The sequence below is a fragment of the Glycine max genome, chromosome 2 (assembly GCF_000004515.6).
Source record: "Glycine max cultivar Williams 82 chromosome 2, Glycine_max_v4.0, whole genome shotgun sequence".
Taxonomy (NCBI): Eukaryota; Viridiplantae; Streptophyta; class Magnoliopsida; order Fabales; family Fabaceae; genus Glycine; species Glycine max.
The window spans coordinates 47,183,727-47,211,176 of record NC_016089.4 but is presented as its reverse complement, the minus strand read 5'-3'; the positions used below and the strand labels follow the sequence as shown (position 1 = coordinate 47,211,176).

General features: G+C 32.0%; 3 protein-coding genes and 1 long non-coding RNA gene across 4 annotated transcripts; 1 reads left to right on the top strand and 3 right to left on the bottom strand.

Annotated features, from left to right (window-relative positions):
* Window positions 1-366: 366 nt before the first annotated feature.
* On the top strand, window positions 367-3,967 carry LOC102667372 (uncharacterized). The gene is made up of 2 exons (XR_413330.4): window positions 367-1,001; window positions 1,325-3,967. It is a non-coding gene; the product is annotated as an uncharacterized lncRNA (long non-coding RNA).
* A 27-nt stretch (window positions 3,968-3,994) lies between these two features.
* LOC100818534 (protein LYK5) lies at window positions 3,995-6,647 on the bottom strand. Its single transcript, XM_014770150.3, has one exon. The coding sequence runs from the start codon at window positions 6,347-6,349 to the stop codon at window positions 4,358-4,360; it is 1,992 nt and encodes a 663-aa protein (XP_014625636.3). The 5' UTR covers window positions 6,350-6,647; the 3' UTR covers window positions 3,995-4,357.
* A 1,151-nt stretch (window positions 6,648-7,798) lies between these two features.
* Window positions 7,799-12,026, bottom strand: HS1 (calcineurin-like metallophosphoesterase transmembrane protein). Its single transcript, NM_001317617.2, has 9 exons — window positions 11,755-12,026; window positions 10,583-10,810; window positions 10,312-10,433; window positions 9,943-10,003; window positions 9,564-9,704; window positions 9,103-9,210; window positions 8,748-8,976; window positions 8,404-8,658; window positions 7,799-8,203 (listed from the first exon to the last, which is right to left on the bottom strand). The coding sequence occupies exons 1-9, from the start codon at window positions 11,902-11,904 to the stop codon at window positions 8,121-8,123; spliced, it is 1,377 nt and encodes a 458-aa protein (NP_001304546.1). The 5' UTR covers window positions 11,905-12,026; the 3' UTR covers window positions 7,799-8,120.
* Window positions 12,027-16,287: 4,261 nt separating this feature from the next.
* LOC100817996 (endo-1,4-beta-glucanase) lies at window positions 16,288-19,810 on the bottom strand. Its single transcript, NM_001354846.1, has 5 exons — window positions 19,470-19,810; window positions 19,129-19,341; window positions 18,736-18,936; window positions 18,098-18,352; window positions 16,288-17,031 (listed from the first exon to the last, which is right to left on the bottom strand). The coding sequence occupies exons 1-5, from the start codon at window positions 19,704-19,706 to the stop codon at window positions 16,363-16,365; spliced, it is 1,575 nt and encodes a 524-aa protein (NP_001341775.1). The 5' UTR covers window positions 19,707-19,810; the 3' UTR covers window positions 16,288-16,362.
* Between the last annotated feature and the right edge of the window lie 7,640 nt (window positions 19,811-27,450).

Here is a 27,450-nt window from a genome sequence, read left to right as displayed (position 1 = left end):
AATTGAATGAATATTGACCCAAAAATATCTTTGGTTGAATTGAGTGTTTTTTTAAAACAAAATTATAAACTTTTTATCTTATTTTTTAATGTTTATTTGTAAGACATTGAATGTTTATTTGTGTTTGAAACTTATTTATAAACTTGTATTGACATGAATATTGATTGTTATTTGGAATATTGGATACTTTATAATAACAATCATTTTAAATTTAGAGTATTGAATGATTAAATTATATTAATTACTTAATTATAATTTTTTTAATATATATCATATTAAATCGGTTTAATGGGTAAGGCTTCTATTCGACCAAAGACTTATTAACCTAGTGTCCGAGCTGGTTCGTTCACCAGTCCAATTCTTAAAACATTGACCAAACTTAAAGTCCCTCGGTATACATTCTTCGGGGATCAAACCCAGACTCGGGTATATTTTGGCTCATGGTTGGCCTAAGTACAACACAAGTGTAGGTTTTTGCTCGAGGATTCAAAAGTTAAGGATAAAAGAGTTATTAAATTATATAGAGTTTAATTAGTTTCTATGAATGGTTAGCGTAAAAAGTTTGATGTATAGATTATTTACTTTTAAAAATATTATTAATAACTAATTGCCGTGGTTTTAATATACTTCTTGCGACCATAAGGAGGTAAAATAAATTCTGTTAAAAGAAAAAAGATCGAAGGGAAAATACAAGTTTGTTTGCATATTGGGTAGGATAAAAAATCTTAAGAAGAAGAAGAAGAAACTCAAATTGCACCAAAGCTGCCGAGTTTGTTTGCATATTGGAGTGATGTTTTGGGGTGGTTTGATCAAATAAAGACAAGAAATTCTTTGTTGTTTGTTAAATTGGGTATCAACTTAGGATTTGAGTCTTCTGCATTCTGAATTTTCACATTTGAAGTTAACAATCAATGGCATGAAGTATCCAACCACATTTGCTCCATCATCAACTGCCTTCCTCCTCAGTTGAGTTAAATAGCCTTTCTAATAGTTTATTTCAGGTATATGAAAAATTGTTTCTCCAATTGCAGCCTCTAATCTAGCTGCTTTGTCTCAATAAAAGAGAAAAAATATTTCAAGTTTGAACCAAATGTACAGCCTCTTTGACTATCTAAAATCTAAATGGAATGAAAGGATATATTAATATTTTCAATGACAATGAGATGCAGGTAAATTAATATCATGCTTTTAGGCCTTTATACTACGTAACTTATGCAAATAAAATTATTGTTGGTTGTTATTCTATCTACCTGAAAATATACATATCATGAATTTGAGGTTATTTTACACAAGGCTTTTATCAGTAGATTTCACTGTTCTGAAGGTCTTCCTTCTTCATTCTTGGAAAAGGAGTTCTGGCATGAGATGGCTCATGGAGAGAAGGAAACAGTCGACTTGAGTATAGAGTCAATGTTGAGGGCAGTGCCTTTTCATGAGATCCTGATGATAGGCTTGGAATAAGCAAATGGAATTTGAAGGTTGTTTGTTTTTCAGACTTTATGCTGACTCTATTTCTTAATATCTTCACTCCTGCATCTGATTTTCAATTTTCATACATTGCTTCTCATAATCTTAATTTATTGTCTAGACTTAGCCGATAACCAGCTTGAATGGCCATCCCCATATCTAATGGAACTACTCCTGGTCTTGATATGATGCACCATTGCATCATACTAAGCACTTATACCTGTTTTTATTAATATAATATAATACCTTTTTTGCTGATAAAAATAAATACAAAGCACTTGTATGAGAAATACGTTGGTGTCTTCTGTTTATTTTCTATCTGCAATAATTTGTTTTATATCTATCAAAATGCATCTAATATATTCCATTATCTTCAGTTATTGGTAGGTGTATAACATTTTTTAGGCAAATAGATTTTTTTTATTCAAACCTCCAAGTTCTGATTCTAATTAAAAATGTGAATATAAACCCACAATTTTTATTTTGGACTCTTAGCTCTTAATGATTATTCCCTAATCTTTATTATTGACAACCTTTTTTTTTTCTGCTCCCCAACTGCCTTTGTTCCTTTGGTTTATTTTGCCATCAGTTTTTGAAATCCACATGACAATGAATATCGATATGAAAATTCACTTCCATTTTCTTTTTCCACCCCTCTTATAATATGTCCTATTCTATTTTTTGATATACTATTTCAATAAACCACCTGCTAAATGCGAACATCAGTGCCTAAGTTTTAGTGTAATTTTTATTTATATATTGGATGAAGTATTCCTATCCTATCCAGTTTGCTAGTCTCCATAAAGCTTATATGTCATATGTTCTTGGATCCTTTAGCAGCCAAGACAATGTTTGAATCAGAACTTAACATGATTCTCATTCCACTCAATATCCAGTGCAGAATTTCTTTTTAACTATTATAGCTCGGTTGTGTACGACACAAACAACACCTGAGGCTGTATTTTCTGAGCTTCTATCAAAGACTATATACTATACTGCTAAAAGTTAATCCATTACAGATATCAGAATATGGTATAACTTCTTGTCCACGGGTAATTTCTTTTTTCACATCATAACTTCAGTAGTTATGCTAAAACTTCATTATTACTTCTGACGCAAAAGGAGAATAACAAAATATAGAACCATTTTACCAGAATGTCTCCCCCTGTAAGCCCGTTTCATGTGTGTTCTAGAACAGAAGTAGGATTCAAATTTAAAGAATGTTTGAAGTGATTATGAGATTATATAGATGCCTTCTACTGCAGCACTTCTGGCTGTGCCTTTTTTTTTTCTTGGCCTTTTCGCTTCCTTTCTATAGTGACTAATTTGTTCTTTAATTAGGATTGCATGTATTTTAAATATAGTGATGATTAAAGGGGGCGAAGAAGATGTTATAATAATCTTCACTGTGAGATCTAATGAGTGGTAAAGTGATGTTTTCTTTCCAATAGACACAGCAAATGTTGTTCTGACTAGGGCGAGGTATACATGTTTTGATCATTCTTTGGTGCTCTCTCCAAGTTATAAATACAGATACTTTTGATCTATTCACCTAATTTTATTTACTTAATCCATCTACAGATAAACTTCATACTTATCTAATATTGTTGTCTAAATAGATTTGACGGTGACTGCAAATGTTTTTGTTGTCTACTTTTCTTAAACAACCAATTTTTGTATTAGAATATATATATTGTGATATGATTCAATTAAGAATTAAAAATATCATATTTTTAAAGCAACGTACTTAAGCCGTTAGTTTATTGTGAAGCTGGAGCTTTTGAAATTAACAGGATATTCAGTTAAACATGCAATTTGAGTGAGTTTGAGATTAATCATATTTTATATAATGTATTTGATTACTTGGTCAAATTAGGTGCATACATTCATTTACTTTGACTGAAAGTCTTCATGTTGTAACAGATTATATTTGTATCTAACTATAGACGCAATTTCATCTTGGCCTTGACCTGCATTCAAAACGTGTTCAAAGGACTAAATCTATTTTATGGAATACTCAATTTTTATAGACAGCTTTAGATTTTTCCAAATTGTTGCCTCTGCTTTTTATGTTCTAAAAGAACTCGTGTCAGCACAAGGTTATTAGAAATCAATCTAACCATTTAAAAAACACTTTGAATTTAACTATGATTACCATAAAGCTTATGCATACTCTCAACAATTAAAATATCTTCGGAGGGTGTGTCTGAAATTTCATCTTAAGCAAATCAATCAGTGAGATTTTTTTTTTCTCCTTTCTTTTCTGCCCGAGACTGGAGCACAACATAACTTGTAATGAAAGAAGGCGAGAAGCTGAATTTTCTGGAAGCTCAATTGACATTCAAAGCCAAAAGTTCAGAACTCCGTAGACGTCAAACAAATAAAAATTGAAGTCACGAATCATGTGTTGGAACAGAACCCCAAAAGGACGTTTTGTTGTGCATCTGGATGCATCTGGCACCAAAAAGCTCAATAATAATAAACAAAAAAAAAAAGAAAAGTAAATTATTTACTCGCAACCTTTATATTGGCTAAAGTTCATCTTCCACTATTTCATTTCACAGGTTATTACATTACACTGAAGTAAAACATCAAAAGAATTGTACACGAAAAGTAGAAAGCATACAAGTTGAAATCCTAGCATCTAGGCCTAGCCGAATTATTTTCAGTAATTGCATTTGATATCATTCACGAATGATGCAATATCAGTTTTAGGATCACTACTTTTCTTAAAGAATAACATGTTTACATGTGTAAGTGTGGACTTTAATTTGTAGTAGAGGATTAAAAAAGAGGCCAAAAGAAAACTCAGCAGTTACAAGATTAAAAAAGAATCTCTTATTCCATCGAAGCAATTGAGAAATACCATAATGCCAAGCTCATCATCTATCTATCTGCTGCTATCAGAGATTTGGCCAACAGATCTAGACCGTTCAAGCTCGTCAGACGGATCCCAATCCAACGTGGAGGATTGAATCTTAGACAAAATCATGAAAGCTTCAGAAATCTGTGGCCTTGCATTGAGGTCACGAGCAACACAGAGTTTGGCAAGTTCGGCCATGGAATAAGCCAGTTCCAAGGGATATTCATCTCTCAAATTTGGATCCATGAAACCTCTAAGTTTCTCTCTAACATTCTCTCCTTCAAGCACGTGATTCACAGTTGCCGACAGCATCTTCTCCCCAGATCCATTCTGGTCTCCACCAACAACAGCTTCTCTCCCCGAAAGAAGCTCCAAAAGCACAACCCCAAACGCAAAAACATCCATCTTTGGAGTAATCAAACCATTCTCAATGTACTCAGGTGCCATGTACCCATGAGTCCCCACCACATGCCTTGTCAATTGAAACCCCCCATCATCCCCGTGATCCTCCACAGCTCTTGCCAATCCCAAATTCGAAACTTTAGCCCTAAAATTGCCATCCAAAAGCACGTTCCCACTCTTCAAATTCTTGTGTACGTGAGGAGGACTAGTATAGTTATGAAGGTAGTTAAGTGCGTCAGCAACATCATGAGCAATATGAACCCTCTGCACCCAACTCAGAGATGTAGAATTCTCGTACTTCTTGCTACCACTGTGAAGCCAATCCTCAAGAGAATCATTCTCCGCGAACTCGTACACAAGATAGGTGTCACCTTTGTAGACACAGAAACCCGACAACCTTATAATGTTGAAGTGGTTAATCCTCCTGAGAAGGTTAATCTCACCCGACACATCACCTTTGAGAATCTTCACCGCGGCATAATCACCCTTGAAAGAAGCCCTATAAACAGAACCCTTGATCTTGTTCTCTTCGCCGAAGAACCCCGTAGCCTTCTGCAACTCCTCGAACTTGTACACACTCAACGATTCAATCGCGTAACGAACCCCTTCCGAGGAAAGAGACCACGACTGCGTCGTCGGAATAGTCGCCTTCGTGGTGGTAGAGCCCGAGAAAGCCTTCGCTGAAGGCGGCGGCGGAGGGTGTTCCACCCGCCGCCGCCGCCGATAGAAACAGAGGTAAAACAGAGCAGCACCTAAAATAAGCAACACAACAACCCCAACCACGATTCCGACAATGACCCATTTCTTGGAAGAGTCGGAATCTCCGTCCCCCGCCGGAGCAGGCGGCAGCGGCGGCGACGGGGAATCCTCCGGGGGAATCGCTGCTCTCGGTATTGTAACCGGTGGCTCTGTTTTCAAAGGAACCGAAATCGGCGTGAAGTAGAAAATAACGGAAGAAGTAGAAAGCTCGTTGGCGTCGAGAATGCTCTGTTCGTCGACACCGAAGATATCTCCAATGGCGGAAACCGATTCTCCTTGAGAAACCAAGTAAGTGAGCAAGTACTTGAACCCTGCCTCGCGCTGCTTCTGCGTGGGACACGCGCACCTGAGAGGCACGTGGAGGTTCTGACCCTTGAGGAGGTCGCGCATGCCGACGGTGTTTTGAAGCTCGAGGGCCTGACACGTGGTGAGGGCCTGGTAGGTGTTGTTGGCGATGGAGAAGTAGGTTTCGCCTTGGACTTTGATGGTGTAGGAGGCGTTGTGCTGGTAGTAGGGGCCGGAGCAGGAGCAGTTGACGGGGACGGTGACGAGGGTGTCGGCCGGGAGGGTCTGGACGTCGGTGATGTTGTTGGCGGCGGCGATGAGGGCCGGAGTGGAGTTGAGGAGGAAGGAGATGGCGGCGGGGGTGGTGTATTCCGGCGGGGAGGACTTGAAGGTGAGGTAGGAGGTGCATGACGGGAGACTGTTGCAGAGGTTACCCTTTGTGGAGTTGTATTCGTTGTTGCAGTCTAGTTGCTTGTTGTTTACGTACTCTTGTTGGGAATTGGATCTTGGTATGATGAGGAGGAGGAGGAGTAACAGTATTAGGGTGGTTGTGGCGCACTGGATTGTGGCCATGTTGGGCTGGTGAAGATGAAGAGCGGTGCCAGTGGCTGCTATGAATTATGAATGCTTCTGGTTTGAAGGGTTGGAGGGTGTGTTAAATTTCAAAGAAACGCGTCTTTCTGTGTTTCAAAGTTTTAATATTTTCTTTTTATGGTGGGAATGGGGTGAGTGGTGAGTGGTTACCCAGTCAAACACGTTTTGTTTTGGAAATTTTCCACCTTAGTAATACTGTGCACATGGTATTTTTACTTAGATTTCGTTTCCCTTTAAATAATTGTTCTTTACGGTGAAATTGGAAGTAAAATTTTAAAAAAAAAATCTCAAAAAGGGTATGAAGTATGAACTTGTTTTTTATGTTTTATTTTCCACCCGTTTTTGCTACGATGTAGAACTGGAAGATAATTGTAGCTTGACTTGGGAGAAAATAAGAGGAGAAATGCTAGATTCCCCTGGCTTGAGGGGATGCCACACACGAGTTGTTGCTTATGTGGTCGGATCAATGTACCGTCTACATCACGCTACTAGTTTTTAACTTGTAAAATAATGGAAATCACAGACAAAGAAAAATAGGTTATATAGTTCTTACTTACAGTCTTATGATCATTTTTTCATAATAAAAAAGGAAACAAAATAAAAAATAAATAAAAGGTAGAATAAAATTAGTAGGGTAATAACACAAAGAAAAAGTGTTATGAAAATATGAAGTAGAGATGTCATAAGAAAATAGTGTACAGACCTATAACAGTGGTATGTTTTGGGCTGGTGTATACTCTACTCTTCTCGTGTGTGTGTGTGTGTGTTTTTTTACAAATAAAGCTAACGCATTGTTGTTTTGGACAGTATAAGATACGTTGACTTCAATGAAAAGACAAAAGCTAAACGCTAAGAAAAATTTGCATCATATATTTAAATTTTTATATCACAATTATTTTATATTTTAAATTTTAAATAATGATGTGCCAATTGTTCATTGACCACAACAAGAATATCTCAAAACACATTGTGCATGCAACTGATAATGAACAATTGAACATGAATAATGAACCCACCGAGGAAAGAGAGAGGAAGTTGCATATGATAGACTTTGTTGACTTCTATCAGGAGTTTTTAGTTTGCACGGCTAAACCAGAAAGTATATATACAATTTAGTAACTTTGGTCATAGAAATTTTATTATTATTATACAGATTAATCCGTTGAATATTTTTTTTTGGCTATGAAGTTAAAATTTCAAAAACTATAAATAGCAAGTTAAACAATTTCAACCACGCTTAATTTTTGTTTTTATTTTCCATTGCCTCAACATATTTCTCTTTTTCTTACCATAGACTTGAGTTTGAACTTTGAGGCAGCGCTGCCAATTACATGTCTTTTCCTATAAGATACCTCAATTAATTCATTTGGAACTTTCTTTTTCTTTTGTATCCCTTGATGTATCATGTCTGTCAAAGTGCACACCAAATTTGCAAATCCAAGTTTCAAAATAATCGACCACAAACTTATGAAATACTAACAAATTAATCACATGAAGCAGCACCTAAAGCTACTGAATTCCACCATGGCATTATATGCATCATATCTAATGGCTCAACCACCAATTTTCTTTCAAAAAACAACAACTTCTAAGTGTACTTATTGATGAAGGATTGATTAGTGGAAACAGTACAAGAATAATTTATACATCTTATTGGCCTATAACCACTGATGTTAAATCTACAAAGAAGAAGAGATAATAAGTAATAACACATGTTCCCTTTTGGTGACTCTGTACGAATCTACCTGTATCAATCGTGCTTTCTTTTGCAGCTTTCAAGTCGGCAAAATCTGAAGCAAGTGTAAACTAGCACTACGAATACAACAAGCAACACTGCAGCAAAAAAAAAAAAAAAATGAAAAATATCCCTTGAAACCAAATGATAGTAGGCAAATTAGCAAAAACACGGAAACAGTTCAGTTTTAACCATACTATGCATGGAAACTTCGAAGGAGTGACATCCAAGGTAAATAATGTGCATGTGCACGCACACACAAAGGATCACTAGCAAGTGGAACTTAGAAGTAACTTACCAAATAAGGCGGAAAAAAACAAGATCGCCAGGCGATGTCTTACAATCCATGGCAGACTAACTTCAAGAGTGCAATGTTTTGAATTATTATGTTCTGTTTTTGCTCTGTCTAAAACCTCTGAATTTGATGGTTGTAATTCCATTAATGAAACATCAACACCTGTAACCATGATGCTATCCTTGTCCCTGACTTTGAATTTCAGAGTCACTGGGTGAGAGTCCCAATCTATTTCAATAGTTCCAAAGTTTGTCTGACCTAATGAAAGCCCACAATTGAAACATCAAAAACATGAAAACCAATATACAGTAAATATTCTTACCCAAAAATAAGGAAGAAAAGTATACCATAAATACAAGATTTGTATCTGCAGTTTTGGTCCTTAACTCTCATTGTAGATGGGGTCAACCATGCCACAAATCTCACAAAAGAACGCAAGAAATGTGGGACAACCTCCTCAACTGATTGTGTAACTCCACTTGAGGTTAAATCATATAGTGGATAGTCCAAAGCACAATCATATCTCGTGATTTCTCCAAAGTGAACATCTCCACTAATAAAAAATACTCCAGCCCTCTGCATAGAAAAGACTAATAAGAAGTGAAATGAGTCCTCACTCCAGCTACGTAAATGACACCAATGTAAGTCCCTTTAACAACATCAATGTAAAACATAGAAAAGGAATGTACTGAAAGTTGTTACCTTACTATCAGCGATTAATTTAAAAAGGCGATCTCTTTCCTTTGGAAAACGAGCCCATGATTCCATTGCAAACAATGGACGAATGGTTGCTGAAAGATTTGATATAACCTGACAGAGAAAAAAGAATATAGAAATGATTTCATATTAACAACATAAAAACATATCTCAATATTCCAAGGTGCAACAATTCAAGCACAAAACTGAATTATATATTGAGTTCAGCAAGATTTTCATGAGAAAAGCGCCTAAAGCTATTAGAATGTGGAAAGCCACATTCTAAATCAATAAAACAATTACTCCCAGTCAAATTTAGATGTACAGTGTGAAGAATATAGGCATAATAATTGATAATGTAGCCAAAACTCATAAAGATGAAGGTGTAATAATATGTATCATGTTTAGCATTGTGAATAATTCTTATTAATCTCTGGGATTATAACAATGATACCTAATTGCTGTACCTGAATAGAAGATCCAATTATGGTAAGAGCTGTTGGTGGACCCTTGAGCTCTTTCTCCAACCACAACCATTGTGAATTCCCCAAAATGGTTCCATCACTTCCTACAGGGTCTCTGTGATATCTGGTATCTAAGAGGACAATCTGAATAGTTTACCCCAATCCACAGTAAAAGCAAATATTAGTACAAGATTCATGCTTAAAAGTTAAAACACAATTTAAAAGCAACTCTCAAGTCTTATTATTGACAAAAACAAGATGAGTTCTTTAACATCAAAAGACATTTAAGACGATCATGTAATGGTTACATCCTACCACAGCACAATAATTGTGAAAGAATTTTATGAATTTAATAAAGTAGATTATTTTATTTGATCAATACCTTGATATCTCTACCTACAGGACCATACATATATGAGGCATATACACCAGCCTGTTTCCGCCTGAAATGAGAAGCTAGGGTAAGTATCTAAAATCTAAGTCTGCAACTGCTGCCATTAAAATCTATTAATGGGTGAACACGTATATTAGCCAGACGCGTAAACATGTCTTCAGTCTCCAGGAAAAAAAAACTGAGGTTCCACAGCCAATACAATTATATGTCTCATAATATTGGAAAAAAAACCCCGAAATTAAGAGAACGATTCAATTATATACTAGTATTCTTAAAAGAATGTAAATCAAATCACCCAAGCTGTAGAATACAGATACGCCCAACATGATAAAGCAGCAAAGGATATTATCCACCTACCGTGGGCTATCTTGAGGTTCGTCCAAGAAATCAAGAAGCAACTTTTGGTTGGTTATTTTGCCATGAAATTCTTTCCCTGCATCATTTAATCCATAATCATGATCATCCCATGTACCAATAACCTATTAACACACCAAATGTGAAAGTCAGGCCAAAAGAATTGATAAGAATAGTCACTATTTTAGTACTCAGAAATTTGAACAATGTTATGTTTTCAATGAGAATATCTACTAGATAGCAAAATCAAGTAGAAAAGCTTAGAATAAAGCACCTCAGCATTCTGTTGAAGTCGAGCATAGCCAGGATTAGACTTAGCTTTTTCATATCTAGTCTTCATTTCTTGCTCAGAGGAAGGAACAAATCGTGGAACATTCTTCCACGGCCCAACAGTCCTTTCCTGTCCAAATATTTTGAAAGGGCGTTTGAAGTCTCCATAAATGTTATCTCCCAGCCATATAAAAACTTGGGGATGGAAGTCAACCACTGCATCCCAAATGGGCTGGCAAAAAAACACAACACTCAGCATACACATATATATGAGCTGACAAAAAAAAAGTGAATAATATCCTGCAAGGCTGCAATCATAGCAATTAAAAGCCTAAATAATAACAAGTATTGAGCTTGTGCCAGGGAAGAGGTTTTTAGCCTAAAGCAGTCAAACAAGAAACCAATGTAAGATTGCAAACCCAAACTACAACCAAAAAATACCAAGCTTAACTCCTCTCAGCTAGCTCTGAGATTTCTTGAATTTAGTTCTAGATGCAACACAATTAAGATGGCTTGATTAAGAAATACTATAAAAGACCATACAGTAGCATAGTACATAGTACAACGTAAGATAAACAGTTGTTTAGTTTCAGTTCAACATGAATGATTTTAGTAGTAAAAGTGTGAAATACACCAGGAATTGAAGTTGTCTACTGCATAATGAATTTTGATTTCTTCTAAAAACGGAATTTCACATGCATCTCACTCTTGAAAAAATTATATTATGCATAACCATTTCCACCTACAATTCTTATAAACAGGGAACAGGCTCCAGAATCCACGGAAAATTATAAACAGAAACGGTTGGTTTGTTACTTGTTACATAAAATTAATCAAATTTATTTTGTTTACAGAAAATTATACCATTTATCCACAAGACACCTTTTTTACAGCATTATTGTTGTTTGTTTTCTTTTTAAGATGCGTACAACAGAACTGCAGTTTGCTTAAAGCTGACGTAACATTGGGACTGCAACAGCATGCTGGTACAAGAATTGGGACATCATGGTTGAAACAAAGAAACAGAATCATTAGCATACAAGTTCCATTACACGACACTGCAACATGGGGAAAAAAATAAAACAAAGACAAGACAAAACAAAACAGAACTAGGATAAAAAGAAGAAGAATTAAAATAGAAAAAAAAGCATAACAAAATAGAATCTTTTTTGGAACCTGAGGAGCGCTCTGGTTGGAGCATGATCCAAAGGCAATTCGAGACACCACTTGTTTCTGCTTCTCCTGGCTGTTGGAACCGGTAACGCCGACCATTCCGATAAAAACGACGGCGTTCCACCACCGCCACCGACGTTGATCGATACCCATTTGCGCAAAAACCACAACTTCGAATCCAATTCTTTCTCAGAGATCATAAAAAGGGAACTTTCTTAGCATTTGAGACCAATGGCAGACACAACATGAAACTTTCGGTTGTTATATAATGCATTTCTTTCCTCTCTTTTTATACACTTTCCAATAAAATAAAAATAAAGAGAATTCAACGAAAGTTTCATTAGGAAACATTTTCAAATCTGGAAATAAATATACTTAATTTTTTGAAGACAAAAAAGCTTCTTTTTGCTGCAAATGATCGTCCCAATTCAATACTTTTTCTGTAAAAATAATATTAGTTTGGAAATAATTAAGTTATTATTAGAAACTTTTTACTTTGTATATAACATTCTTTGTGTTTAGCCACTGTACTTCACTATCAAAAGTTTTGGTTCCTAAAGTTTAAACAATAAGTATATTTAGTTCCGGAAGAAAAACATTGTTAATATTGTTTCCTATGTGGCCTGTATTTTGAGGGCGTATAAACACTTTAAAAAAAAAAATCAAGATCAAAATATTTTATGGTGAACTACAGAAACTAATAACACCAACACCAAGAATTTTATAAACTAAGAGAGACAAAAATACAATTTTTATTTTTTAAACTATATTATAGATGTAATATATTTTTTAATTTTATCGATGATTATTTTTTATTAATAAACATATAATCGACAACTAAGCTTTTCTTGTGAAGTCTCCCTCCTTAACTACAAAATTTAAATTTGAGACATTACTTAAAATTATTAAGTTTAGTTTTAGTCGAATTAACATAATGTCAATAAAAAAATTAAGTTAATATTTTAATAAATGTATATAACTTTTAACTGATGCCTTAACAGTATAATACTGTTATACAATCATATAATCATATGTTATTATTTATCATATATATTACTTATAATAATTTTATTAATTTTTAAAATAATTAATTTAAAAAATATATTTTAAGTGATATTTTAATTTATTGATTAAAATTGTAATGTGCATAAAACTTAAAGTATTTTTTAATTGAAGATTTATTAATGTGCTTAAATAATAAATCAAGGCTAATGCGTGTATAAAAGAATTAAATTTGAGAATCTAAAAAAATGTATAATAATTAATATATATATTATTTAACTAACAGAACTAAACTGATCTCAATAATATATATATTCAAAAGAAGAAAGATAATACACGTATACTCTCATATTATTGATAAATGAGAAAAGAAAAAAAATATAATATGATAAATGATGGTAATAATGTGATAAAATAATCTATGTTAGTAAAGTATTTATAATATTGAGGTCTATCCATTGGAAAAGCCGAATCCATGAAGCAAATAGCAATGAAGTTTGTGTTGACTGTAGTTGACCACTGACCAAACATGGAACCCATTTATCCTATGCCCTCCAAAAGCATACCTCAAAGACGGGAAATCTGGATATTGTGCAATGAAACAAATCCAATGTTATCACTTTCAACACTTACCACGCAGAATTGCTTATCTCTAATAGCACTAGCCTCCATAACTGAGAGCATCTTTTGTTCATTTGCTTTTTTATTGATTGAGAAAAGCAACTGAGTGGAGTTTTGGATAGATTTGAATTTGGATTTAATTTGTGAAAAGTTGAGCAAGAACAGATAATTTGGATTAGAGGAAGAGGAAGGGCCAGGCATTTTTTTTCAAATGATTTTGTAAAAGGCACGAATAATAATTTTGAATACGATTTACCTTGTTTAAATAATTATTCAATCATGCGATTCGTGCATTTTCTGTTCAACATGAAACATCTTTTACAGTACTTTGATATTATCAATTTTTATACATATTTGTTTAAGAGGGACAAAATTTTGGCAATGCTTGTCAACCATGATTCTCCTCGTTATCAAATACCAAAACCAAGGAAATTCACTTAATGCACTTTCATATTTGCTAAATGTACTTCCTTTATTTTTTTCTTTCTCAAAACCAAATTCTGAAAAGTGCCTAACATTTTAAGACTTACGAAAATTACTTTTCAGAAACTGCTTTCTAAAAATGTTATAACATTTTCTGGAATTTACTTTTCGAAAACAAAAATAGGAGTTGTGTAAATTTGTCTAGAGAGACATGAAGTAGGACTTACTAAACACCATTATCTCAAAGTTCCTAAATTGTAAGGAACATGTAGGGGAAATGTTTTGTGAGAGTGTAGAGGACAAACTCAAAGACGACAGCGTTTGAAGAGTTCATTTGTGTCTTTCTTTCATAGATCCATACAACTCCTATTTTTGCTTTTGAAAAGTAGTTCTCGGAAATATTATTACACTTTTCGAAAACTACTTTTTTAAAAGCAAAGACAAGGGTGTAATTTTAGCATAAGTGTTAAAATTTTAACACTTTCTACAACTTGGTTTCCAAAAAAATGTAATTTTGAGGGAGACAAAAATACAAATCACATAAAGTGAAGTGCATTTAGAACAAGAGAGTTGCATTAAGAAATTGTTCAAAGAAGATGAAACAATATACTCACAAATTTTAAAACAAAGAACAAGATAATTAAATTATATAAATTTTAGTATATTTTAAAATGTTTATATTACATTGATTTTACTTTATATAAAAGAGATGATAAATGATTTTGAATTAATATGAAATTTTATATATGTGATTTATGTAAAAAAAAACTTTTAATCTAATGGTGAATTTTAAAAAAACATTATTCAATTTAAAATTATAAAATAATATAATAATTTTCAAATTTAGTGAATAGTATAATTTGTTTCTTCCTCATATATATATATATATATAAAATGAAATTTTCATGCTGCTCATACTTTTCCACTTTCTTTAATTCACTTGACCAGTTTTTAAACAAGATAAAGTCCGTTGATCTTTAGTCAGTCCAAAGATCTGATCAAAACTCCAGAATTTATTGGGATGCCGAATCTTGAAAGATTATGTCTTAGATGTTGCATCAGTCTTACTGAGATTCATCCGTCAATTGCACAGCACAAAAGGCTAGTTGTGTTGAATTTGAAACATAGAAAAAATCTTAAAACCCTTCCAAGGAAACTAGAAATGAACTCCTTGAAGATTTTGTCCTTTCCGGGTGCTAAAAAATCAGAAAACTTTCTGAGTTTGGAGAAAATATGATTAATCTTTCAGTTCTTGACTTGGAGGGTACAATTATCTCAAAAACTTCCTGACTCGCTCGTTTGGTTGATTGTTCTAGCTGTTCTGAATTTAAAGGAATTGTAGAAGCATTGTCTGCCTTCCCTGCTTTATTTGGAATTCCAAGTCACTGAGAAGTCTCAACATTTCTGGCTGCTCAAAATTTTCTAGGCTGCCAGAGAATTTGAACGAGAATGAGACTTTGGAGGAGCTTGATGTTGGTGGAACTGCAATAAGAGAAGTGCCTTCATCCATTGTTCAGCTGTGTCAATAGTAGCAGACATCCCTGATTCTTGGCGTTCAAGTAATGGTCAGATTCTGGACTCATTTTTGGGAACGTTGCATGTTTTGGTCTTCCAAGAAGATGAATGGCCCAGCAAGATTTTTGGATATATTATTGAAAGTAGGAGAGGTCACTTTCAACTATTCACTAGGTTCTTACCTCTTTTAATCGTGATTATACCTGTTGTTGGCAACGTGTAGTAGAAGGATAAAAGAACCAAATACTGCCAGGGAAGGTATAATCATGAAGGACTAGAAGAAGCTCTTTCTCAAGAAAAATTCCATCAGGATAGAGAGAGCAAATTCTTACAATACAGTCTTACCAACTATTGCTCCTAATGCAGAACCCTTTTCCCTCATCCTCCTATGAGTCCCTACATTTTCATGGATCCACTTCACTAGCAGCTCCTCTGGCTATTCCCCACAGGGCTAGTCTTCTAGGAACCCTCTTTTTTATGAAAACTAGAAGTAGATTAGGAGTAGCAAATAGGAGAAATAGTAATCAATTATGTTTATGCATGCTTATATGTATGATTCTGCATCTAATAAATAAGTATTTCCTTTCACATATGATTCTATATATTTCTGATATAACTTCGGATGGTTAAAGTTATAATTGTTGATGAAGTTACAACAAAATCAAGAATGCTTAAATTGAGGGAGAGATAAATAAGAAAACCAAATAGGACAAGAAGTACTTGTTAAGGGGAGCAACTGCATAATTGATTAAGCCATGAAAAATTCAAATTTGCACTTGAAGTTTGTCATAATTTAAAATTGGTAACGTTTATTTGTTCAATGGGGATGTAATCATCCAAAAAAGGTGTAATCATCAAATGAAGTTGATATCATTAATCTGAATGGATATATTTGTTTATATTTGAAGTAGTACATTTGAGGCCAGAAAATTTCAGCCAAACCATAAATCACTCACCAAGGACATAAAAAAAACTATTGAAAAATACTTGGCTTTTGGCTTATGAGAAACATATACTGTATTAATTCACTATATTATTTGAAGGACTATATCATTTGAAGGAGGCAACCAAATGTGAATTACAATCATGAACCAGTTTTTGGTTTTCTATATGCAAGAACTTTGCAAAAACACCAACTAATGGGGCAGTATTATATGTGCACGCCTCAGTCTGCATAAAATTGTTCCTTCTGTCCTCAAAATTGTCTTTCCCATCAGGCCCTCCAACCAAAGCCCCAACCAGAACATTAGGATTAGGTGCCTGGCTACCATACCAATTATCATACCCTTGAGTGCACCCTATGAACCCTTTATTCTTTTTGTATGACACAATGGATGCCCCTCTATGGTGCACCCTTTTAGGGTAGTTAGGGCCATACCCAACTAAATAGCTCATGTTCATTGGGTTGGACCCCAAAATGTAATCAGCCTGTGACTTAGCAAAATTAAGAATTTCTTCATGGTCCACTGTGCCCCCATGGCAATTGAGCTTTTGATTTGTGCTTTGAAGGAAATCAGAGTATATTGAGAGCAAAAATGCTGCTGTTGAAACGTACTGCATGTTGTTCCACTGCCGGACATAGATTAATCCAGCTGGGGTACGTTCCACGTTATTGCTATCATTGTTTTTGTTGAGACATGAACAAATATAGTACTCTGCTTTTGATTTGTATTGTTCAAGTATATCCCTATGCTTCTTGTGTTTTTCTTCGCTTAATAACTGCAAAAAAGGATGAAACTATAGTTAGATTACAAATAATTGCTACTCTTACTCTGATAAGCAGACATATGAGAATTTTGTAGTTCTTGATTTGTATGATTCGACTCAATTTATTCTTAGTGTTGACAATACTAGTGGCAGGTGCATAATCATTAACTACCAAATATTATGTAAATTATTACTACTATTATTCAACCACTAATTGCTTGTTGACATTTGAATCAAAGTAAATCATGACTTCTTATAGATTTCATGCTCGCTCATCCTATCCATAATCATTCTTCTTCTCTCTCCAAATCAAACTCCGTACAGTGTAAATGTGAAATGTGAAACACTTTAAAATTCTATCTTTTTTTCTTCCATTTTTAACATGTGATTAATTCCTACAAAATAAATAGTGACCTAAATTAAATTAGTTTCTAAAAATGTTAGCCGACGAAAGGATGCCCTACCTCATAACTTATTTACAAATTATTTATTAAAAGGGGAAAAAAGGAGGGGGAGTGTACTGAGGTGTTTAAGGCTCTATGTACTTCACGTCTCTAACATTCGGCTCAACCATAAGCCATACCCACTTTAATTGCACTGTGTTGCAAAGCTAAAGCACTAATAGCACATGGCAATGTGCTTGGGGTACACTTTTTAGTTTTTATGTCTTTAATACCCCTAGATAATACTACTATATTAATATACCTTAATTCGTGCATACTCCACGAATGACCTTTAAAAATAAAGTACCAAAAGATTTAACCCACCATCATTTTCAGGTTAGAAAAGCAAAATCTAGATAAAGTTGGACAGATATTAAAGAGCCACTCACATGGGAAAATAACCCAAAGTTTGAAAAAATGAAACCCAAATAAAACGAAAACACACTAAAGGATCCTACTATATTTAAGGCTTGAGCTCTTTGAAGGCCATTGTTAGGAACAAAATGTTATTAGCATAAGAGAGTGTAGTGATGGGAGGGTACCAGAGATTGCAAGTTTGAATTTCTTAACTTGATATTTTTAATAAAATTAATAAAGTAACATTTGTGATGAAAAAAATTTGAAGAGAACTTTACCTTAGAGACCATGAGTTGAAGGCCAGCATACTTAACATCCCAGATGAATTCTGAAATGGACCAACCAGTCCCACCAAAGGTATGAGCATTGGAAATAACGTACTGAAGATACATTTTGTTGTCGGTGGCCTTGTACAGCCACGTGGCAGCCCACAGCAACTCATCCATGTATCCACTCACCGACGCATAGTAGCTCTTTACCACTCCGACACTAGCATCATAATTTCCCCTATACTTGTCCCCGAACTCAAACAACTATAAAAACACACAATAAATGTTTTCATTCCAATAATATTTCTTCAAAAAATTATAATAAATGTCCTAAAGACAAGACAGCATTAAAGAATAAAAAAAAACATTAGAAAGTGTGACAGTAGTCCATTCAATTGTGATCTCTACTAGTATAATCGTAATTTAAAAATTTTCTATTTATTAATTTCTTAATCAATATGTTAGGACATTGATTAGCAAAGACCATTAATAAACCTTAATTTCGCATACCCTTTATTAGTTTTGAAATTGTGATTGTTACACAAAAGTTGCTGCAACAATTATTAATCATGGCACTAGTCAAAGCCAATAAAAAAAAGCACAATCAATCACACTTTTAATTAGCACATAAACACAAAATCACTCACCTGCAGGGCATGATGTAGAAGCAAGTGAGAGTAATGTGGGTTTGTTTTCCTGAACAGAATGGAAGCAGCTGCCATGGCTGCTGCAGTCTCTCCGGCCAGATCTGAACCAGGGTTATTCTCGTCTATCTTAAATGCTCGCCGTGAAGTTGTCATGTCCTCTGGCCGTTGCCAACAATAATGGTCAGTGTCACCATCACCCACCTGAAAAGCAAACAAAAAAGTATATCATTAATTTGAGAATTCCATTTCCGTTCAATCTCTTCAACCACTGTCTCTAAGTTCAATCTCTTCAACCAACAATAACGAATAATGCAACATTTTTTTAATTCAATACTAATAGTGGAATGAATTTGGACACATCAAAACTCTTAAATTTCTTGAATTAGTTTGTACCTCAGCCCATAGGACATTTGGGCTAGTGTGAGCTTTGATGAAATAATCAGTGCCCCATTTGATTGCCTCCATTGTGTGTTCTAGTTCACCTGCATCTTCAATTTGTTGCCTATACTCTATGGCACTCCATGAGAGCATTGTGATGGTGAATGCCATTGGTAAACCAAATTTCACATGATCCCCTGCATCATAGTATCCTCCCACCAAGTCCACCTACACAAACCAAAAAGAAAGGGAAAAAAAAAGTTTTGATTTTGAAAGGGAATTGGCGTACCAAGAGAGTAAAAGACAAGAATTTGAAGAGTTGTGTCATGTGGGTATTATTGAGAATTTGGACCTACCCCTTCTTCTAGGCCATCAGTGAGGCCAGAATGGTCACGCCAAGTGACACGCTGATTGTAAGGTATCCTCCCAGAGCGTTGTGCTTCAAAGTAGAGAAGACTCTTTGAAAGGGCATCAGCATAATCAAAAGCTTGGGTGGTTGTAGTAGTGAAGAAGGTGAAGATGAAGAGGCTAATAAGACAACAATGTTGTACACCAAAATGGTGTTTCTTATGAGGTTGTGTGTGCATCTCCATTGCCCCTCCCTTCCCTCCTAAAAAAAAGTTTAGGAGTGAAGGGAATTGGAAAAAAAATAAAGTGAAGTCTCACCACACTACACCACAAGTGGAGGGTTTGAATTGTCTTTTAAAAACCTGAGATGTGCCTACGATCTATCTAAAATAGGCTGGTATCATTTTGGGGAAGAGCCCCACAAGATGAGCACGTGAAACTCACCCCACCACTTTTACTTGTTTGTTGCACACAAGGGTAAATTTTGTTTGCAGCACTTGGAGTTGGATGTCCCTCTGTGTGCCAAATAAGGAAAAACACCCTGCTATGTTGATTCTTTGTTAAAATTCCACTGTGATTCCAAGGCACCTATTCTATTCCCTCCGTTTATTAATTACAAGAGCGGAAGAACCGTTTTTTCCTTGTTACTTATTGCAGGAACCTTGCATGTGTAGCTTTCAACTCATTTCATCAGTTTCAGATCAGTTACAATAAATTCACCAAATAATAATAATAATAATTAATTAAAAGATGATGCTATTAAGTCAAACGATTAACTACTCCTATTTAATAGTTTTTATTGAATAATACTTTTAATTACTTAAAGAGATATTATTTACTGTTTTCATGTAATAAATATTGTGCTTAATATGTATGTACTCTCAAACAAATAAAAATTATTTTACATATAACTTTTTAATTATTTATAATAAAAGTTAATAAACTTATCATATTTAATAATTTGTGATTAGAAGAATGTATAAAAATATATATTATCACTGCATTCTAAATTTTAGCATTTTTTAACTAATACTCTTAGGAGTCATTTGTAATACGGACTATTTAGTTATTTTTAGAAATACAAGACCAAAAAAAAGTTTTTCTTATGTTTATTATGATGTCATAAAAAAATAATTATGTGTATATTTTATTTCTAGGAAAGACATAATCACACTTTTCATCAATATTTAGTCCGAATGGAGGAATAGGAAAAAAATATTTTCATGAAACACGAATATTTTTTCATCAGTAAAAATTCATATATATTCTCTTATTAATCACTACTCTCATTGTTTCATTATGATATATACTTAAATTTTTCATATCCTGCAGATTTCATTCATGCCCAATTAATTTTTCCACAATTTGATTTAATGTCAGTTTTATTCCTACATTTTATGATAATATTTCTTTTTCCTTCAATGCTTCTTTTTTAATGGACAATTCTTATTTTTCTTTAATTATTATAATCGTCAAACACATGAAAAGGAGGAAACAAGAGGGGCAACGAGAGTTTTTATAATAAGGATATTTTAGTAATTATAATATATATTTCTGCAAAAAATAACTCACTAAACATATGGTTTAATCATTCTTGAGAATATAAAAAAATAATCTCAACCAATTTTAATAATTAACCAAATTAGGTTTTTAATAATATATGAAAATAACATTCTCATATTATATTTCGAGAAAAAAATATCCCCAAAACTAAAAGAATTATCCAAGAAAGAAATGTCCTTACTAGTCAGGACTCTGATTATTCAATCTTTAATAACGGGTTAGAAAAGTGTTCAGAGGTACGAGTCAAAAGCACTCAATACATTTTATTAAATATATCATATTACTTAAAAAACATAAAATGTTATTTTTTAAAAATATACTAAATGTAAAATGTATTTATTTAATATTTCCACATTATAAATTCAAAGACATGAATAAAAGAACTATTTATTTATATTTTTGTATTCAAGTTGTAATGACACTAATGCATGCATCTCTAATAATAATAAATGAATTATTCAATTCTCTTTATTTTGTTTTGTCATGACGTACAAATCAACTTTAAGACTTTATACATACTACGTAAACCTGTCGTCATTGTACTAACTCCATAGAGTTTGAATTGTTTAATCCTCTAAGCTTGCTTTTGGTAAAAGATTATTTTCAGAAAATAAAAAATAAATCCTTAATTAAAATCTTAAGAAAATGAAAGTGCGATTAACTTTTAAAATGAAATTGAACAAAAAAAGTATGTGGATTTATTATTATGTAAAAATATCCGTTGAGAGGATTCATCTCTCTCACCTGATACACATCTTTAATGGGAATTTTAATTGGTGCCTACATTATTTTTATTTTTAATTTAGATAAATATTAATCAATACTCTTACAATATTTGTTAAGAAATTAAAAGAAAAAATACTTTAATTATGTTGTTCATGACTTATTTAATAATTTTTAGTTTTTTAATTAATACTCTAAGAATACCGGCTAACAATACCTTTAATTGAAAGTGCTTGTAAAACAGGTATTATATAACTATCTAAATGGCATATATGTGATGCATGGGTGTATTTTGGACAGCATGGAAGTTGTAAATTAGAAAACTCGTAAACTAATTGGAGTCTTGGAGGATGCCAGGCTAGGAAGGGTTGCTAAGTGTAGGCTCCATAAATGTTGCATTGTGCATGCAGAGGGTGGTCTATTTCTTATCTTTGTAAATAGTTAACACATGTCAATGTGCACAAATTTTAAGCTGAGCAAAAAATGGTTCTTTTATGGCTAAAGTTGGTCAATTTCTTATATCAAAAGCGATTTGGCTGCTATTTCTGATAACGTTTGGCAGGCGTTGCTTCAGGCAAAAACTAGAAGTTTGAAAATTATTTTGGAAGAAGCAAGGAGGGTATGGTGCGCGTGCAATATGTGTGCGACGCAAGTTTCATCCACATACACAATATGTTATTCAGTCATTATTAATTTGTTGGCCCTCCATCTAGCTCTTCCTCTTTCTATCTTTTCTTCGATTTTTTTTTATAAAATATGATGCAAGGGATCACTAATGATATGATAATGATTATAACCATGTTAGTTTCTGTTATCTATGCATGTTTCTACATGAGTATGAGAACTTTGCCCCCATCTTTTTGCGCACCTTTATTTCGTCTGCAATACGATACAACAACTAAGGAGAGAGGAACAAAATCACAAATAACCTTAACTATAGTCTATAACGATATTGTTAATAACTTAATATTGTAGTAATTATTGCCATCACTAAAAAATTTTAACCAGTTATTTTATTTTGAACTCTACGTACATTATAAGAAAAAATTGAGAGTAAATTATCAAATTTGTCTTTGAAACCGTGAGTACTAATAAGATGTTTTGAAAGACAAAAAGTCTCTGAAATTATATATTGACGTCACTAAATTAGTCCTTTCGTTATTCTTTGTTAGCAACTTCATCAACGGATATGAATAATATCTATGTTTAGTATCATGTTGGACGTTAAATTATCTCTATTTTCTTTATCCTTTTTAAATTATTTATTAGTGAAAGTTTTAAGAAAAAATGTTTAGCTAAAAGTTTCTACAGGGTGGAACAAAGGAGAAGAGGGAAATTTCTTGGGTTAAAAGTGAATATGTGAATTGAATAAAGAAAAGTGCAAGGGTGGTCTTGGGATTAAAAATCTCTCTTGATTCAATTTAAGCTTAAATGGAAAGTAAGGTGGTAACTTTTGGTTGAGAAAAAGGGTTGTGCAGCTTGAAGTTTTTAAAATTGTGTATGCATATTAAATTGCATATAGTTCTTCCTTGGATGGTGACTCCTTTAGATCAACTTCATGGTAGTGGAAGGATATTTGTTTCTCTAGGAGGTAATCGAGTGCGGGAGAAGATTGATTTTTGAAGTTGATTGATAAAAGGTCAGGTAATGAGTGATTTTTTTATAAGCAAGGTTAGAAAATGAGTTGTCTACCCAATTAATTAGAAAAATAAAGAGTATATTTAGATTGAGAAATTTTTTTTGAAAAATTTATTCCCAAGATTGTTTTTGGTGTTAGAATGTAAACCATTGTCTTAAATATTAGAGTATGTCTTTTAAACAAACTCTCATAAAAAATATTAGATTAAGTCAATTAATTTCAGAGTTTATGAATTTAGTTGTTTTAACTTTATATTTTTCCTTTTCAAAATAATTGTTGTTTTGAAATTTCAAATCTAATAAAAGTTTTTTTCCTTAAATACTAGTATATTCTTATTTAATACTACTCACCGGTAACGATGCAAGTATTAAAGATCAATATAATATTAAATAAGAATATTTTAGTTTAAATATAACAATATTTTACTTTATGAAATATTTATTTTATGTACATTATTAACCTTAATTAAACAACTAAAACATATGGTATGAAGGAAGTAATTTAAAGTAATCATAAATTATAAATGTTTTATCATTTTAGTTTTGTTTAAAAACTATTGATTTTTCAAATCCAATATTAAAATTTTAACTTTTTTTTTATCTACTATACCCTTGTTTACAATTATTCGTGCATTAAATTTTTATTTATCTCCAAGATGGACACTTGTACCCAAGCAATTGAAGCCAATAACACTAACCACCTATCAACGAGAATGTCCATCAAACATCGTCTCTAGACACTCTATTATCAAAATATTAATGACTAATGGTGGTTCTAGTAACATACTAAATAAATAGGAGTATTTTAGCATAAAAATATATTAGTATCAATTAATAATTTTTTAAAATGAGGATACACTACCTTTAATCACCTACTATTGTTTAAGAACGGAAGAACGAGTACTACTAATTAACAACCTAAATAAATAAATAAAAAAACTAAATTTTCATTAAAAAAAATCAAGTTAAATTCAATGTATTCCCGCGTAATCTGAAAGGAAAGACAAGAATGAGCATAAAATGTCTTCTAGGAACAAACACAAAGCTCATGATGATTCTTAATTATACCAATCAACTAAAGATTAGGGTAACCGCACTAGAAACATAATAATTACTCTCGAATTAATAAAAAGCAACATAATAATAGCATTTCAAAAGGTTAATTAGTCATGTTGCTGAAAATAATAAGAGTATTTTAATGAAGTTTTTTTTCGAGAATTTCTTAAGCGAAGAAACTATTTTTAAAATTTTTTTTATTGGAATAAATTTATGTGATAGAGAATTTTTTAAAAATAAAATTTGTATTTTTTTATAAAAAATTATTTTATAGCAATAAAAAAATATTTATTTAATACATAACAACACCATAATTAAATGAAAATAAAAAAAATATAAAAGTAAGTTTTTTTAAGATTTATAAATTTTTTAACCATTGAAATAAAATTATATATTAGTTTCTTATACTGACATAACAATATAGGGACCAAAAAAATATTATAAAGATTATAAAAAATAACTTAAATTTTTTTTATTAAAAATACTCTAGGCAGTAAGATTGCCCTTAGATTAACTTGCATAAGTTAAAACAGAATAAGTTTCCAATGATTTTAATATGGAGAATAAGATTTTAAATACAAGTAATACTCAAATAAAAAAATGGTGATTAACACAAAGTCATGATGCCCCAAAAAAAAACATGAACTATATTACATATATAGTTATATATATGACTTATTTTTTCTTTAACTCTCAAAAAAAAATATTTTCAACATATATACACACCGTGCATGTACACATATATTAAGTGTTACCTTTTTGCTTTTGATAAAAAAATAGTAGTGATTATATATAATTAATATTAAAAGTTAATAGGTGATCATAAGATTATTTTTAAAAAATATTATGCATTTATCTTTTAATATCAAGAATTAAAATTTTAATTCCTTATTTATATTTTATGCTTTAGTTTCGTCCCTAAAGTTTAAAATTTTCACTTTAGTCACTTATAATTTTTCTATTGTCATTTCATTAGTTTTGACACTAACAGTGTCTACTTTGTATAATGTGACATTTCTCATAATTTATCACATGTTTTTAAATTAACTAAATGAGTGTGATAAAATTAAGAAATAACTAATTTAGTCTAACATAAGAATTTAAAAAAATCAAAGAGTTTTTTTAAATATAAAAGATAAAATTAAATATAGATTTATAATAAGACTATAAGAGTCTCATGTTTTTTTTTTACAGCATAAGAGTCTCATGTTATGTACTGTCTCCATATAATAAGAAATTCATGAAAATCTCAGCTATCTAATCCTTTATGAATGCATATTTAAATTCCTTGTAACATTTTTCTTGTCTCTTTTCCAAAAAAACACCAAACTAAGCTGAAAGATTTAACTTCACCTTGATTAAGACAGGACTGAGTTAAGGAAATTACATATATTCTTTATAAAATAGTTAATTTTGCTTCTTGACATGCACCGACAAAATATATTCAATGATGCAAGATCCAAACTAAAACCCACGCTGCTGTCATTCTTCTTTCGAATGTCTGGTTTGCATCACATATTGAGTAGAAGAAGGCTTAGAAAACGTGAATTAAATTCACTTTTCTTAGAATCGTGTCTTTTTTTTTCCCAGACACCGGTCTCTTGATTAAATCACGGGTTTAATTTATACATTTTGTTACTATATATATATATATATATTACTCTATTAACTAACCGGGGGAATTAGGATAAATAATTAAATATAAGAGAAATTATACTTATAAAAAAAATATACAACTAAAAAAGAGAAAGAGAGAAAATAAAAATAAAAACAAATTTAAAATATAATAAATGATAAACGAAAAAAATAGACGTGTTATATAAATTATAATACAAAATATTATATCACTTGTCTGAATATAACTTTTAACATAACTATTATAAAAACAAACAAATTTACTTTACATATATACTGTCCGTACATGAATTGTTTTTCATAAATAGTTACATTATTTTTTGAATGTATTCCTTATGTTTGTTTTATATTATTATATAGTTACATTAAAAAAGGTTGCCATCATCAGTATAACGAAACCAAGAGGCCGGTTATTAGAATTGTCCCCACGCCATCAATTAAATTTGAACAAAAGTACTCAGGTAATCTGTTTTTGGGGGAAAATATACCGATCAACTTTATAATTGCCATGTATAATACAGTAATATTTTAATTTAAAAGTTTATTAAGTTTTCTTCAATTAAATTTAGTGTTGGATTAAAATCTAATTAAAATATATTAGCTACTGGCTAATTCATTTGATAACAAAACAAAAATATCGTTAATTAAAATTATTAAGTGCATGTTTCTTTAATCTTCATAACTAATTCTTTACCAAAAATATTCATATATAATTATATGCTTTTAAAAATATTATTCTTTATGATTAAATATTTGGATTCTTTTTTAGTAAAAAAATTAAATTAGCTAGAGTCAGATGATAGATACGAAAATATGATAAATATACGTGTTCTAACCGTGGCCTTAGTCTCTCTACCCTCCAATAGAGCTAGCTAGTTAAACGGCTTATTCCAACCTGTTTAAACTTTAAATTTCGAAGTTTGTCTGCATTAATTATTGACTCTCATTTTTAACAAGTTGATAGACTCAAAAAAAATGGACTCCATTTTTTTGTCTTGCATCTATCTTTTATAAGCAGTATAGCTTCCGATTAAATATAGTTTGGCCCTACAGACCGATTATTAAAAAATAACTAAAAAATCTAGAAAAAAAGAATCTGAATTGTGATTTCTTTTATTTTTCTTGTGTGAGTTTTTACTTGTTAATAATTAATTAGATTTTATAATATGATAAATATAAAAATAAAGCATACATCAAATAACTAATCAAAATTGGTAGCCAAACACCAACTATATAGTCATTAATGTTAACTAATCAAATGTATATTCAGGCAAAATCCTGGTTTTTAAATATTTAAGAGAAGGGGTGGAAATAAAAACAAATAAAAAACTTTTAACTAGAATCTGTAAAATAAAATGGAGTGAAATAATTGGA